This window comes from Nelusetta ayraudi, unplaced genomic scaffold (assembly GCF_046127955.1).
Source record: "Nelusetta ayraudi isolate G7.1 ecotype Tasmania unplaced genomic scaffold, CSIRO-AGI_Nayr_v1 ptg000011l, whole genome shotgun sequence".
In the NCBI taxonomy this organism is placed as follows: domain Eukaryota; kingdom Metazoa; phylum Chordata; class Actinopteri; order Tetraodontiformes; family Monacanthidae; genus Nelusetta; species Nelusetta ayraudi.
In genome coordinates this window covers 20,841,636-20,855,955 of record NW_027466061.1, presented here as the reverse complement: position 1 = coordinate 20,855,955, position 14,320 = coordinate 20,841,636, and the positions used below count along the sequence as shown (strand labels likewise).

General features: G+C 42.2%; 3 protein-coding genes across 3 annotated transcripts; 1 reads left to right on the top strand and 2 right to left on the bottom strand.

The window, feature by feature from the left end:
- Positions 1-9: 9 nt before the first annotated feature.
- On the bottom strand, positions 10-7,153 carry samd7 (sterile alpha motif domain containing 7). The gene is made up of 9 exons (XM_076019751.1): positions 6,878-7,153; positions 3,662-3,796; positions 3,421-3,544; positions 3,181-3,305; positions 2,981-3,062; positions 1,530-2,191; positions 1,203-1,318; positions 1,004-1,114; positions 10-792 (listed from the first exon to the last, which is right to left on the bottom strand). The coding sequence occupies exons 2-9, from the start codon at positions 3,762-3,764 to the stop codon at positions 556-558; spliced, it is 1,560 nt and encodes a 519-aa protein (XP_075875866.1). The 5' UTR covers positions 3,765-3,796; positions 6,878-7,153; the 3' UTR covers positions 10-555.
- A 3,601-nt stretch (positions 7,154-10,754) lies between these two features.
- LOC142884236 (apolipoprotein D-like) lies at positions 10,755-11,813 on the top strand. Its single transcript, XM_076019750.1, has 4 exons — positions 10,755-10,889; positions 11,049-11,170; positions 11,336-11,424; positions 11,515-11,813. Exons 1-4 carry the CDS (start codon positions 10,770-10,772, stop codon positions 11,754-11,756), a joined length of 573 nt encoding a protein of 190 aa, XP_075875865.1. The 5' UTR covers positions 10,755-10,769; the 3' UTR covers positions 11,757-11,813.
- Positions 11,814-13,140: 1,327 nt separating this feature from the next.
- On the bottom strand, positions 13,141-14,320 carry LOC142884235 (apolipoprotein D-like). The gene is made up of 4 exons (XM_076019749.1): positions 14,192-14,320; positions 13,986-14,107; positions 13,713-13,801; positions 13,141-13,620 (listed from the first exon to the last, which is right to left on the bottom strand). Exons 1-4 carry the CDS (start codon positions 14,309-14,311, stop codon positions 13,382-13,384), a joined length of 570 nt encoding a protein of 189 aa, XP_075875864.1. The 5' UTR covers positions 14,312-14,320; the 3' UTR covers positions 13,141-13,381.

The window sequence follows — 14,320 nt, the reverse complement described above, 5'->3', positions numbered from 1 at the left end:
CAGTTTTATGTAGAAAAACACTTTATTTCATAAGTAAGTGAATGGAAAAATGTATCAAACATCAAAATCCAAATATTTACAGTATATATTTCATTATTGTGTGAAAAAAAAAGTGTTTATACCCATGGTAATTGACCCGTGCAAGAAATCACAATTACAGTTTAACACCCAGATAAACTTTTAAAGATACAGTTATGTTTAGAAACCTGCACTGAAAGAAAGATACAGATAAACCATCTTATCGTATTGTTTTATAAAAATCTACATTAGTTTCACTCCTTGTCACTGTCACAATAAAATAATTAAATTTTATTGTACTATGGGTTTGTCAAAACCTGAACCTAAATGGTGCTTCATCATCAAATGCAAAGGCAGTTGACATAACAGAAAAGGGTGATAAAAAGATAAAAAGACTCAATAAAAGGATCAACGGGATGAAAAGATTTTCAGATAATTGCAGTGCAAACAAATTTATCAGTGTCGCAGAAAGAGCCCAGGTTGTTCCATGTGGGTTAGCATGTGTGTGTGTGTGTGTGCGCACGTTATCCATGCAGATCAGGCTGTCTCGCTGCTGGCTGAAGGAGGGGAATTATTCTCTGTTTCGTGAAGGTGATCTGCAGATTTAATGACGTCAGGTTCTCTTGGACTGGCGATCATTTCCTCACTGTTACAGTTAACAGGGGAGCCAGTCTCTGGGGAACGGTCTCCAGCTTTGTCTGGGGTGGCCTGCAGACTGGAGGAAGACAGCGGCAGGTTCATCATGTAAAACATGCTGCCAAGGCGCCTGGACACCTGTGAAGGATAAAAAAACATTGATAGCTCTTCACATGCATGTGACAACTGTGTAAAGGAGGCAATTTCACAGTGTAAACACCGACATTGTCTTGAATAAATGATCATTTTGTGAAATTGCATGCGGAAGGAAACAGCTTTTGATGCGTTTCCCATGGAGTGTTCACTAATAAAGCAACAACAATGATGAAAAAAGGTCCGTGTTCCTCACCTGTGAGCGGATCTTGAGAGCCGGTCCCAGCTTCAGACCCATTGTGTCCAGAAGGTGCTCCTCTGACAGGAGGGGCAAGGTCTCACCATCGATCATGTGGTCCTTGAATGTCTGCAAAGAGATGTTGCGTGATGTGAATGTGGCAAAACCAGAGGGTCAATTAGAAAACAGAAAAGGAAATGAAAGCTGAGTAACCAACCTGGGCATACTCTGAACATGTGGGTATGCTGTTGATAAAGTTGTAAACATCAGTCACTGTCCACTTCCTTATGTCTTCAGACACTTCATCGCCATTCATGAAGAGATTAGGTGGACCTGGAGTGTGATATGACAAGGATCATTTGTTTGGACAACAGCAAGATTTTTTTTTTTTTTTTTAAAAAAGGCTGAGAGAGAGAGAGAGAGAGAGAGAGAGAGAGAGAGAGAGAGAGAGAGAGAGAGAGAGAGAGAGAGAGAGAGAGAGAGAGAGAGAGAGAGAGAGAGAGAGAGAACTCCTACGTATTTGGACATTGTCTCTCTGACCTACCAGTTGGAAGGAAGCCGTTTCCAGGGACTGGGAACATGTAAGGCATGCCAGTGGCAGAGGGATACATGAACTTCTCCTGGAAAGCTGAACACTGTCTTGACATGTCTTTGTCGTTGGTGCCGCTGTTGGCGACGTCTGCGCACCCGTCCTGACTGCTCACGCAGGCTTTACGAAGGCACGGCTCAGACTCTTTGTAGTTCTTCCTGCTTCCTGCTGTGAGCTCTGAGTCTATTTTCACTTGATGGTGCGTCTTGCTGTTGGAACACTCTTCCCCCATGTCCTTGGCCTCCACCTCTTTCTCCTCCCCGGAGGCGGCTCCTGGACTCTCTTCGACACTTTTGTCCTCAGTCTGGCCCTTCAGGTTGGCAATGTGGCTGTCTGCACTCTTGTGAGTGGCGGGTCTCCTCCCGGCCCTCCGGCCCCGCTCTCTGTGCAGCGTGCTGATGGGTGGGTAGGGGCTAGCGGACATCAGGATGCTGTTGGAGTGCAACTCGTCCAAGGTGGGCCGGTGCACAAAGACGTCGTGGCCGTCGGCCAGTCTCTGGCGACCTCTGAATGCCATTGGGTTGGGAGGGTATTGCATGGGATTTTCAATTCCCATCAGCCCCTTTTGATGGGCGCTCTCCAACTCCTTTTGATGCAGAATAGCGTTCATCTCCATCCTGGGAAGAAGCAGAGTGCTATTAGACATACCGCACGCTGTATACACATGGCTTCGGTCATTATGTTCCTTTCAGGTCAGAAATAACAAAATGAGGTGTAAATGGCATAATGGTGATGCTTTTATAGTTCAACATCTTGGAAAATGTACCGATGGGCATTATCTCTGCAGTCATATGATGAGGCGCATTCTCTGTAATTATCAGTGGTTGTTGTTTTGAGACCCATGAGGCAGCAAAACAAGCTGCTCAGAGAGAATGGATCAAATCAACAATACAACAAGCTATGATGTATGTATGATACGTAACACCATGTCACACCAATATTCATCTTGAGTAAACCACTGGCAGGAGTGACACGGTGCCAGCTCAGACAGTGCTACAGTTATTAACGCATATACATAAGGTCCTGGGCCTTTGTGGGTAGTGAAGAAATCTTCACTACCCATCACAAAGTTCACCATGATCAGGCGTCGGCTCCTCCTCAACCAACACAGCTTTGTCAACAATATTTCATATATAAATAATAGTGGCTGCATTACACTTGCACTTTTTAAATCACTGCGCCCAGCAGGTATATTTTGAATGTATTTATTTTCCTTCCAAACAGCTCTCCTCGTTATGTTCAATGTTATGTCATAGTGTGTCGAATGTGCACATCATAGCTTGTCCATGAGAGTGTTTTGGAGTTGTTGGATTGTGTATTTGCTGAGTTTTGAGGGCAGGAGACTTGTCCTGCTCACTGAGCAGCTTATGTCTCCCAAATATAGGTGAAACACCTGCACACTCTACCTGGCAATGTTTTGCTTGTGAATCAGTTCCTGCCGCCGAGCAACCGTTTCCATGGGTTCAGAGGGAAGGAAGCCGTAGCCAGCTGAGAGGCAGACAGCACAGAGAGACTGTTAATGATCAATGACGGCACTGTGAAATAGAAAATAGGTAGAAAATGTGGTCGGATGGCGAGTCTGCTGGGCCACTCCAGCCACGCTCACCTGCTCCAGGGAAGGCTCTTCCAGGGAGGACATTAGCGTGAGGAGGCAAAGGTGGACCGAGGTGAGTCCCCATGTGCACCTGCCTGGCATCAGACGGTACCATCTCAGAAGGGGGAACAAGTTCCCTAATGGAAGAGAACGGTTTTAGAAATAAGTTCATCTATAGACATGATTTAAAGAAGATGAAGGCTGGATTTTTGGTTTATTTGTTAATCTCTCTGAATGAATTCAGGTACAAACCTCTCCATGAAGCGAGGCTCGAATTGAGTTGGGACCCCTTGTAACCTCTGCTGACCCTGGGAGAGGATATGCGGAGCCATGGCCATCTGGTTCCTCATTATTAGCTCTTGCCTCTGCCTAAGCTCTGCAAGAAAGCAGTAAAACATTGCAGGTCAGGGAGAGGGCTTGGCTACTAGAGTTCCTCTTTATTTATTTGGTAGCTAATGCTGTCAGTTGAACTCGGTGGGCAGTTGTGTCTCACCTCCAGCTGATATTCCGTTGACCAGGCGGTACCAATGTTTCTCATCCAAAGCCCCCTGCTCCCCCAGTGTTGTCATCTTCCTCAGCTGCTCCCTTGGGGTCATGACACATGCAACCTTTAACCTCCACCTGAATACTGTGCAAGTTAAAGGATGCAACTTGGTTAAAAATCAGATTTCAAAAGCAAATGATTATTAGATTTTATTATGTATGTATGTGTGTATATCTATTATTATTATTATTATTATTATTATTATTATTATTATTATTATTATTATTATTATTCATTTTTCTTCTTTGAAGTCTTGATACCAAAACTTGGACACAATTGGTAATTTGAAAAATTTGCCACAAGGGGGCAGTCAAACTCTTTACAAGGTCACCGCCTTGGCTAATCTCTTTTGCTTGCTGTAAAGAAAACCTAAACCTAAAGATAGGACTGGCCAACAAGTGTGAAAACACATTTTTGATGGTTGATATTGTCAAAGAGTAATAAATACAATCATTTATTAGTAATTTCTTAAAACTTTAGTAATTATTATTGTTGAATGTCATGGAACCAAATCAAGGTTTTTCTTTTGACTCGTGGTGAGTGTATGTATATTTTCATAAACACTGTGTCTCCCTGGTTTCTGAAAGTAAAAACAAACAAACCCATAATAATAAAAACAGTAATAATAACAAAAATACCTGCACCAAGACACACAAAACTGATCAGAGTAATTCTGTGACCTTTAACCCTTACTCTCACCCTAGCCTCTTCCCATGTATTAAGTCTTAAACCAACTCTGACCCTAACATCACCGTAACATAAACCTAATCCTCCTCTTAAATCCAAATCCTAACCTTATCACATCCCTTAGAGTATATTTAGCTAGTTGAGAAAAAATAACATTTTGGTATCATCTGCCTGTCCAAGTAAGAACATTTTGTTTACAAATGTGGAAAAAATGACACACACACACACACACACACACACACACACACACACACACACACACACACACGACACCATAGTGCCCTTGGTTAAGTACGCATCTAAGTAGATTTGAGTCTAAACCAGATCTTAATAATAGTGTGAAACAATATTTATATTGCTACACAAATGTATTGATTTCAGATATTTTCAAAGTAAATGGGCTCAACACAACATGCGCAGTTTTTTTTTCTTGTGTTGCCCCTTCCCCTAGATTATACACACTTGATTATTGAAGATTTGCCCTGGGGTCTTGTGCATTAACTACAGTCACTCAAGTTCCCTCTGAAGCACATCTAATCTGAGGGCTGTAATCCACCTCTTAGCCCTGCAACAGTCTGCTAGCTACATCTGCTGACCTGCCCGTGGACCGTCCTGCTGCCCCATCCGACACACAATCACCACATGTCCAGGCCAGCCCCTGCTTCCCACAGGATCCTATTAGCTAAGTCCTGGCTATACAGCACTTTAAAGGGATGTGTTGGAGGTAATCCGCACGTTTAGAGTTTTACCCTCAGCAAACCTTGCCTGTAAGCATCCTGGACAATACACCCTAAGTGATAATCCTATTAGCCTCCATTAACTCCCAGGATGTCCTAAAAACACCTTGGCGATAAATCTGGGGACGCAATCGGTTTATGTGGTGCTATGAGGTGCAAAAACATGCACTGTACATGCAATGTCACACCATCTACTGTGTAACAGCGAGACGTATATTTCAGTGTTACTGTCCCTGTAAATACTGGCTTGGAAGCTATGAGCATGAAGGTGAAAAGTACTTAATCATGAAAATTTGAAACTAGCAAACAGAATTTGATTTGTCACAATGTCAACAGGAAGGCCCTAGATCCCCTGCAGAAAAGTGTAATAAACTATGTTTAAACAAATTTAAAATAATTCTGTAGCTATCGGATGTATTTTCAAAGCAAGAAGCCATATGAAGCGACATCCACAATTCCCTGAGATTACCATATACAAAAAACAAACAAACAAAAAAATGACAATGAAAACATTGCTAAACACAAGCAAATGGGAACAGTGGCACAGGCGTGCTCAACGCTGGAGGCTAACCCTTCTCTTGCAACAGTGAAAAATCAGGATCAGTGAAAAACCTCCTCGGGCATACAAACATATTTGTTGTGTGACCACTGGGTATGTGTGTGACGGCACAGGGTGAGACTGGGCCTGTGGGAACTTGAGCCATTCAAAGAGATCCTTTTTAAGGCCCGTTCAATCACAGCTAACACTTCGATTAGTTGGCTTAAGTCCCTTAAGTGGTGACATAGTATGTGACGTGGCACATGCTTCACCATGAGCGTGTGCAGATTTCTGCCAGCCACAGGATCTTTGCACGGGCAATTTCAAGCAGCTTCTCAATTTTCTCAGTGAAAACTGTCCTAGCAGGTGAGATCCACAAATAAAACAAGTCCAAACAACGTCTTGTCACATTTCCCGCACGAGTAGGGGCCCACACCACAGCTGCCAAATCCACGGATTGAACTCCCTGGATTTGCTGTTGGCCTGGTTAATCTCATTACAAGAATGAATTAAATGGAAAAATTGCTGACGACTTAAACGGAGCCCTGAGGAGGTCATATCAGACGAGACAGAAGTATGTCTAGTCTCAGCTAATCCTCCTTCACGCAACAAAGTTTGCTGAAGCCATCATGAATATTCTGTCAGCAACTGAGACGAGACATGATGCGAGAGGACAAACTGAAAGTTTTAGGTAAATCTCGTTTAAAACTTCTTGTGGTACGAGTATAGAACAAATCCATTACTTTAGACAAAAATCCTCCACGGAAACAAAAGGTGAAGCCGATGTGCAATGTGATATTTTTTTTTTTTTCATTTTCAAAGAATCTGGATTCATTATTTGGGTAATAATAGATTTTTGTGTTGCTTCTTTAATCTCTTTAGATTATTCACTCAGAAGAAGGCTAGAATACCTCACTGCCTCAAAGATGCATCACATAATGTCAATGTCAATTTATTTGTTGAAATTTATTGAAATCTTAAATTTCAAGAAGTACATTTATTGAAATGTATCTTGATGCAAACAGTTTAACTTGTTAGACATAACACCCTTGAAAAAGTGTATTTCAAAAAAATATTTGAATAAAAACTTCAGTATAAAATGCAATACTGACCATTTGAAATACAATTTAAAACAAATTCAAAACATGGAAAGAAGGAGACGTCAAAAGAAGAGATGGAAAATAGGAACATTTTTCAACTTACCTTCAAATTCAATCCAGCCAGATAGAGCTTGAAGCAATTGTTTGTTCCAAATAGGTTCAAATCAAGTGAGATAGAAGAAGAAGAAGAAGAAGAAGAAGCCTCTGCAGAGCCTTACAGAAGCTGCCTCTGTGCCTCTTTCACTTGCAACTGAATGGCCTGCTGCTAACCAGCCAACTGGTCTGCTGCCAGCTTACTGCCTTAACTAAAAAAGACCTTTTAAATACCGATTCATTTCATCGCCATTAGATGGCCTTATCTCCTGTGGTTAATCCTCCCTGTCCTGACATCACCATGATCTCCCATCCAACTGCCCGCAGCACCTTGCAACTGATGTGTAATTACTGGAGCAGCACTGGTCCTGAGGATGGAGTGTTAAACCTCTTTCAACGTTTACCTCACTAATCCCTTGTTAGCACTTTAGACCATGGTTAAGACACCTAAATGCTTAGCTTCCTTTTCCAGTGGCCAAAGGGCCACCTCTATCCTTGACTGCCTGGTGGCCACATGCAGGGAAGTGGCACCATGCTGCTCTGCAGACTGTGAAAAATACAACAAATCACTACTTGTTTTTGTTTTTTTCCCTAACATGTCCAGCCCGGGTGTCAGAAGCAATACTCACCCCAGGGTGCCAAAGGGTTGACCCAAACATACTTTGTAGTAATTTCCTCAAAATCCGACTAAATGTTGGCTGGATCATCCTCTCAGACCTCTTAATCTGACGGTTTGTGCTCACCTACTGCGTTCAGTGTGGACCTGCATGTTTTTGAGTGATATATTGTTTAATGCCTGCTGAGCAATTTAATTTGACACAATCCAGTGGGTTGGTTACCTATAATATCTTTTTCATCATAAATCATGATGGGTATTGTGCTTGATTTTATTTCTGGGAAAAAAAAACGCTGTGTTCTGCTCTTTCTGTCATCCCTTAGCCAGTCGAAAAGAGACAAAAAAACCAATACACCCAATGAAAGACAACAGATATATTGGTGTGCACTTGTGTGTGTGCTTCTGTACTTATTATTATTGAATGTATTTGCCCTGTATTCTTTTATTTTGTATGTATTTATTAATGTGATGCTTTATATATGATTTGTTTCTGTATTAGTGCAAAAGATTGGTTAGTTTAGCTTGCTTTTCATAAATATATATATCAATATTGTCCATAGTATTTTCACAAAGTAAAGTCTACTAGCTGTGAGATAGCACGGTTTTGTTGGTTTTACACTCGCTGCTTGCAAGGAGAGTTGCATTTTACCACATTCATTTTGGCGGAACGCATTTTTATTTAACCTGCCTCATGCCAATTTTTTTCTTTTAAATGAGGTGCACGACATTAAGATGAGGAGGCTGTTCAGGCCTCTGGAGAAATCAAAACCTGCTTTACTTTCCTCCACAAATGATCCCATCCTACCAAAATACACCTTGTTATTCTGCAGCCATCCTTCTGATGAAATTGTAGCCAGGAAAAGATGCTCCTTGCCATCAGCGATGATTTGGTGCAGTGTGAGGGGTCGGATGTGTGTCCGAAAATCACTCAGTGCACCATTGGAGTACATTCAATTAAGTGGTCCGAGACGGACAGGGTGCACCACACTCAAGCTTTTGGTGCCAAGAAGACCTTCTGAGCCTGAGTCAGTATCTGGGCACAGTTAGATGGAAGGGGGGCGGATCCATCAGGACAATGGGTTCAATTAAAGTGTAATGGTAAAGATTTTTGTGTAAAGGAAGAGCTTGTTAAGCAAAGAATATGTATTTAAACTTGTGTAACTGGAGGCGTGCCTGTATGACAAAGGCGTCGCGTGTGTGTGTGTGTGAGAGAGAGGGATAGTGTGTGAGTGTGCAGATCAGGGATGAGGTGACTCAAGGGGACACGACAGGGACACTGTCGGATTATCAATGAGTTTGCAGACTTAAACAGTCATATTTTGGGGCGACTGTGGCTCAGGAGGTAGAGCAGGTTGGCCAGGTTGGCCAATGACCGAAAGGTTGGCAGTTCAAATCCAGCTCCACCCTAGTCTATTGTTGTGTCCTTGGGCAAGACACTTAACCCTAAATGGCAGCAGCCACCCATTGGTGAGTGAATGTGTGTGTGTGAATAGGTGAAAGAGAGGCCATTGTAAAGTGCTTTGGGGAACCATGAAGGTGCTGGAAAAGTGCTATACATTTACCACATTTGTTCCTGCTGGTGAATAAAGTGACTGTTATGTTATGCATCTACCTGCGTCATCACTGACTCTACAACCACACTGAGCTTCTCGGCTCATTGATACGTTCTGTTTATTTGATCAGAGGATACCGGAGCAAATATTGTTAGAGGACACTACTGCGCAGCATGTAGGGAGACAAGCGGGTTGGTCATTTTTACCTACAAAAGACTAATAAAGGATTTAGTGCTAAGGGAGCAGAGCATTAAGACACGTAAACCGCTAATTTAAGAGTCTCCTGGGTTTATGAGGGATTTCTGTCCTTCTTGTTCGTACTCAGCATTATAGAGTCACAGTGAGGCGAAAGGATCAGAGCAGATTAAACCTCAGGGAAACAGACACAGCTATAAATTCACAGCTTCAGTATAAACGTTGGACACCACCCATCTCCTAATTACACTAACAATCTGTTGTCCGGATCCCTGCTGTTGTCTGCTCATCTCAACTTCTCTGAATGACAAACGCATCAACGCTATAATCCCTTAAAGGTGGAGGCATTACGTCTCTTACGTTTGAAAATCTTGTTTAGGTGTCAATTACGGTAAGTTCTCAGGCCGGAGGATTGCTCAGGATCAGGAATCTCAGAAATAACTGGTAAAGCAGCAGATTCCAGTTGCCTCCATTATAAAAAAAAAACAACCCACAGACAAAAGAGTGAACAAAAATCTTAATGTACAACAATAAAAATGTATACATATACGCTTTATTTCCTAAACCCCATATGTGAAATAAGTGGGTTTCTGGGTAAAAGGGGGTGAAAAACTCATCTTCTGTGGTTTAGGGTTGTTCAGATTATCCCTGGATGTTGCATTGTTGACATGTTTTAGCAAAAATCAGAAGAGCTAGTTTAGACTGGATTGATCCGAGGGAAGGCTAGAAAAGATGCTGCCTACCGTTCATCAAATGCAGATATGGAAGAAAGGAAGTCCGTTCTTTGAACGTCTCAAGTCATTTGCACATTTTAGCAATTCCTGTCCAAAGAGACAGACAAGTGGCTCAGAGATTAACAGCGAGATGGTCATTTCATTTTTAGCAGCATGGGCTATTTCTATTTTTATGCAGAAAAAAAAAATAGTGTATTTGGTGCTTTAAGTGGCTCTGGAAACATTCTTTAAATGCACATACAACCGCAACGAGAATCTGGTATAGTACAGAAAATCTAATGGAAATATGAAATGTGCTCAAAAGCATTTTTAATTTTCAATCAAAGTTTACATACAGAGTGGTAAACTCAAATTGTGTAACTGGAACCTCTTCCATGTCCTTTAAAGTTAAAGCCAATTCATAGTCACATGACTACATGGGCGACTCTCAGGCCAAGGCCTTCTCCAAGGTCTTTGTAATCTGACCTTTACACCGACCTGTCAATCATCTTTTTCTCTCAGCAAGTCAGAGGCCTCTTCAAATACAAATTATCTTAAAGGACAGGTGTTGCTCTCCCCTGATTTTCTCAAAATAGCCTCCAAAAGGCGAGGGGGAGACAGAACGGTTCTATAAAAACTACACCAGCGCTCGGAGGTCCACTGCTACCCAGTAACACAGGTAAGCCGAGCTGGCGAGAGGGTCTCCTCACCTCGACCTTCTCATGTGTCTCATTCTGCGCATTTCTCACTGACGTTCTGCTCTCGCTGCTTTCATTTTCTCAACTCTGTGAATATTTGTGTGACCTGCAGGTTGTGGAGAAAAAGATGAACGCCTTCCAGGTGCTTTCCCTCACTCTGCTGTCCGTCCTGGCAGCCAATGCTCAGGTCATCAAGCCAGGAAGATGCCCCAAGCCAGCTGTCCAGATGAACTTCGATGCTGCCAGGGTAAAACAACAACAACAACGAAACAAACAAAAATGTTCTTCCTTCTCACTGCGACATAAAATATCTTCGCACAAGTCTTAATATTAAAGTTACATGAGCGTTGTCCAACTACATGGATTTTGGCTGTGGGTGCATTAAGCATTCTATCTCCCCGTGCAGTATCTCGGTACCTGGTATGACATTGAGAAACTGCCACACACCTTCCAAAAGGGCGAGTGCAGCACTGCCACCTACAGCCTGAAGAGCCCCGGAGTCGTCGGTGTTCTCAACAGGGAGCTGCTGTGAGGATTTCCATCATGATTTTTGTGCATTTCCTATTTGTTAATACACAGAGTGATTTTTGTGAAACGCTGGATTTTGTTCAAGTTCTCGACTGTGTCGAGGGCAATCTCACGTCGTCTCTGCTTCTTTTCTAATGTGTGTGTGTTTAATGTCTGTTTGCGCAGTGCCGATGGCACCATTAACTCCATCAGTGGCTCTGCCATGTCCAAGGACCCCTTTGAGCCTGCCAAGCTGCTGGTCACCTTCTTTGAGAGTAAGATTTAGTCATGTGATATCTTATTGTAGGTGAACGCATCTTCAAATCAACAGGTTTGCTGAGTGTCCTGTTCCTTCAAACCTCCAGACTCCCCCCCTGCTCCTTACTGGGTGCTGTCCACCGACTACGACAACTACTCTCTGGTCTACAGCTGCACCGACCTTGGTGTGCTGCACGTGGAGTTCGCCTGGATCATGAGCAGAGAGCCCACCATGTCTGAGGAGACCCTGGAGGATCTGCACAGCACGCTGGCCTCCATCGGAGTCAATGTGGACAAGCTGATCGCCACCAACCAGGATCCAGTTTACTGCAGGGCCATGGGCCACTAAACAGACCGGAGGTCAATCCCTCAGTGCACGACAATGCAATAAACATGTTGAAAAAGGCCTCATTTGCTGTTTTTTTTTTTTTTTTTTTTACCCTGTATTGTTCTGTTTCTAGTAATGAGAGTACAGACCTTCAGCTCATGGTTACCTTAGTAACTAGAAATACCTCTAAATACACAACTAGCTATTGAAAAAAAAAAAAAAGAAGCCGCACAGGGCTAGTGGGTAAATGCCCTTAGATTCAAATAGTGTGACTAAGCCTTCATTAATATCACCTGGAATATGGCTCTCTTGAATACTGGATTCTTATTGGTCAAATATTCGGCGGTGTTTCTTTCTCGATGGACTAATGTAACATATTTGGAGAAGACAAGACACTGGATTCATGGCTCAGAAAGGACACGTCAAACAGAACAACATGGGAAATATAAGAAATTGACCAGACAGGCACGAACACGAAACAACACACTGACACAGAGTTATTTTTTTTCCAATAATCACTGGCTCACATTGAATTGTTCCTCACTGGGGACATCTGTGTTGGCTATTTATGACCAAAGCCTTGTGGAAAATGCTCTTTCTTTTCTTTCTTTTGTGTTTGTATAATAAGAAATACCTCAATATACTGTAAGAAAATGGGAACGTAATAGATAATTACTTAAGACTTCAAAAACATGTCTCTTCACTACATTTTTTTTATGCTGTGCAAGGTTAAAAAAGGATATGTTACAATAATCCAACCCATCTATCAATACACCAATAATTCAGATTTCCTTCTAAATATTTCTGTCTTTTATATTTATTTATTTGTTTTTTAAACAGGATTTTTATCTAAAATTTCATTGCTGCATGATTTTGTTTGGTACTACATGCAAATCACACCAAACCACCTCTTAGCATGTGGTGTGGAGCGTGGAAGGAAATGAGAGGTAGAAGAAGAATGAAGAGAGAAAGTTATGGCTCTTTGTGGAACAGCAGCTGAAACTTCACTGTGGAGGAGTGTCTGGATTCAGAGCAGAGACTGAAGATTACCTTTATATTGAGCTCTACTTCACTCTTTTACAAAGATCTCCTTTGAATGAATGATTTCATAAGGTGTCAGTGGTAAAAAACTGTCAGAGCAATTAGCCCAGGACTTAGTTGTAGCTCATGTAATTGAAAATCCACTGAATTTATTTTGTTACTGAATGGAGGTTTAATTTGTGAATAAATATTTTGTTTTGAATAGAAATAATTTTTACTACTTCATCAAATGGAGTGAACAGCATTTTTCCATGACATGTGAATGATTAGGATAATTTAGGAACACGTAAACCTTGTTCTTTGGTTATATTCAGCATCCTAACTAGGTTCATGAAAAACAGTCAACACTTCATGAGATAAAAAGTAAATTGTATCTGGACTTTATTGGAAAATCTGTACCAGTAAAATATTCAGATTTTTCTTTTGACTTTTTCTGAATTTTGAGCTCTGGTAAGACTTGATTTTAACAATAGTTCTACCAAAGGGAAAAAGATACTCAACGTGCATTTGTTTTGTACAGGTTTAATACCGACTGTTTTCACATGTCATGACACCACACATTTTTTTTTTGCCGTAACACCACTGGAACTGGCGGCAGCTGCTGCTCAAGGGCTCATGGCACTGCAGTAAGCTTCATCCTGGTTGGTGGGGACCATCTTGCTCACATCGACGTTGATGGAGGTAAGGATGCTGTGCAGATTCTCCAGGGTCTCCTCGGGGATGGTGGGCTCTCTGCTCAGGATCCAGCTCAGCTCCATGCGGAACAGGCCGAAGTCGGTGCAGCCGTAGACCAGAGAGTGACCCTCATAGTCGGAAGAGAGCACCCAGTAGGGGCCGGGGGGAGCTGGAGTGAGAGGAGTGAGAGTCAGGGGTATTTAGCGCACAAGGACCTGCTAATATTGAATCAACTTGCAGTTAATGAAGACACTTATTTACTTCCAGAGAAGGAAACCTCGAGCTTGGCAGGCTCAGCAGGGTTCTTGACTTTAGCGGCGCCAACGATGGAGTTAGTGCTTCCATCATCACTGCAAGCAGAGAAAAAGAAATGTTGTTCATTAAAAGCATGATTTTCCTTTTTTACTGAACAGGTATGACGTTGTAAAGTTTATCTTCTCTTTCTACAAAGGGATGAAAAATTGAAAGTTACTGATTTTCCACTGAAATCAACCTTTTATTTTATTCCTTTTCTTTTCGCCGACATTTACTCACAGCAGCTCACTGTTGAGGACTCCGATGACACCAGGGCCCTTCTGACTGTAGGTGGCAGTACCGCACTGACCTTTCTGGAAGGCTGTGGGCAGCTTCATGATCTCATACCACTTGCCAATATACTGCAAAAGCACAAGATTTCACGCACTCCTGTAAGAGTCTACACTAGTTTTAGTTGAAGCGATAGAGAGAAAATGTTAATTTACCCTTGTGGCGTCAAAGTTCGCCTGAACTGCAGGTTTGGGGCATCTGCCGAATTTCAAAACCTGAGCGCTGGCTGTGAGAACAAACAGCATAGTCAAGGAGATCACCTGCATGGTCTTCATCTTCACGAC

Excerpts from the sequence above, each read along its gene's own strand:
- LOC142884235 (XM_076019749.1), bottom strand. The coding sequence starts at position 14,311 with ATGAAGACCATGCAGGTGATCTCCTTGACTATGCTGTTTGTTCTCACA. Across the intron at positions 14,108-14,191 it reads CGAACTTTGACGCCACAAGG|TATATTGGCAAGTGGTATGA; the intron begins GTAAATTAACAT and ends GTGCTTTTGCAG. Across the intron at positions 13,802-13,985 it reads GTCCTCAACAGTGAGCTGCT|TGATGATGGAAGCACTAACT; the intron begins GTGAGTAAATGT and ends CTCTGCTTGCAG.
- samd7 (XM_076019751.1), bottom strand. The coding sequence starts at position 3,764 with ATGACCCCAAGGGAGCAGCTGAGGAAGATGACAACACTGGGGGAGCAG. Across the intron at positions 3,063-3,180 it reads AAGAGCCTTCCCTGGAGCAG|CTGGCTACGGCTTCCTTCCC; the intron begins GTGAGCGTGGCT and ends TCTGCCTCTCAG. Across the intron at positions 2,192-2,980 it reads CACAAGCAAAACATTGCCAG|GATGGAGATGAACGCTATTC; the intron begins GTAGAGTGTGCA and ends GCTTCTTCCCAG.
- LOC142884236 (XM_076019750.1), top strand. The coding sequence starts at position 10,770 with ATGAACGCCTTCCAGGTGCTTTCCCTCACTCTGCTGTCCGTCCTGGCA. Across the intron at positions 10,890-11,048 it reads TGAACTTCGATGCTGCCAGG|TATCTCGGTACCTGGTATGA; the intron begins GTAAAACAACAA and ends CTCCCCGTGCAG. Across the intron at positions 11,425-11,514 it reads GCTGGTCACCTTCTTTGAGA|ACTCCCCCCCTGCTCCTTAC; the intron begins GTAAGATTTAGT and ends TCAAACCTCCAG.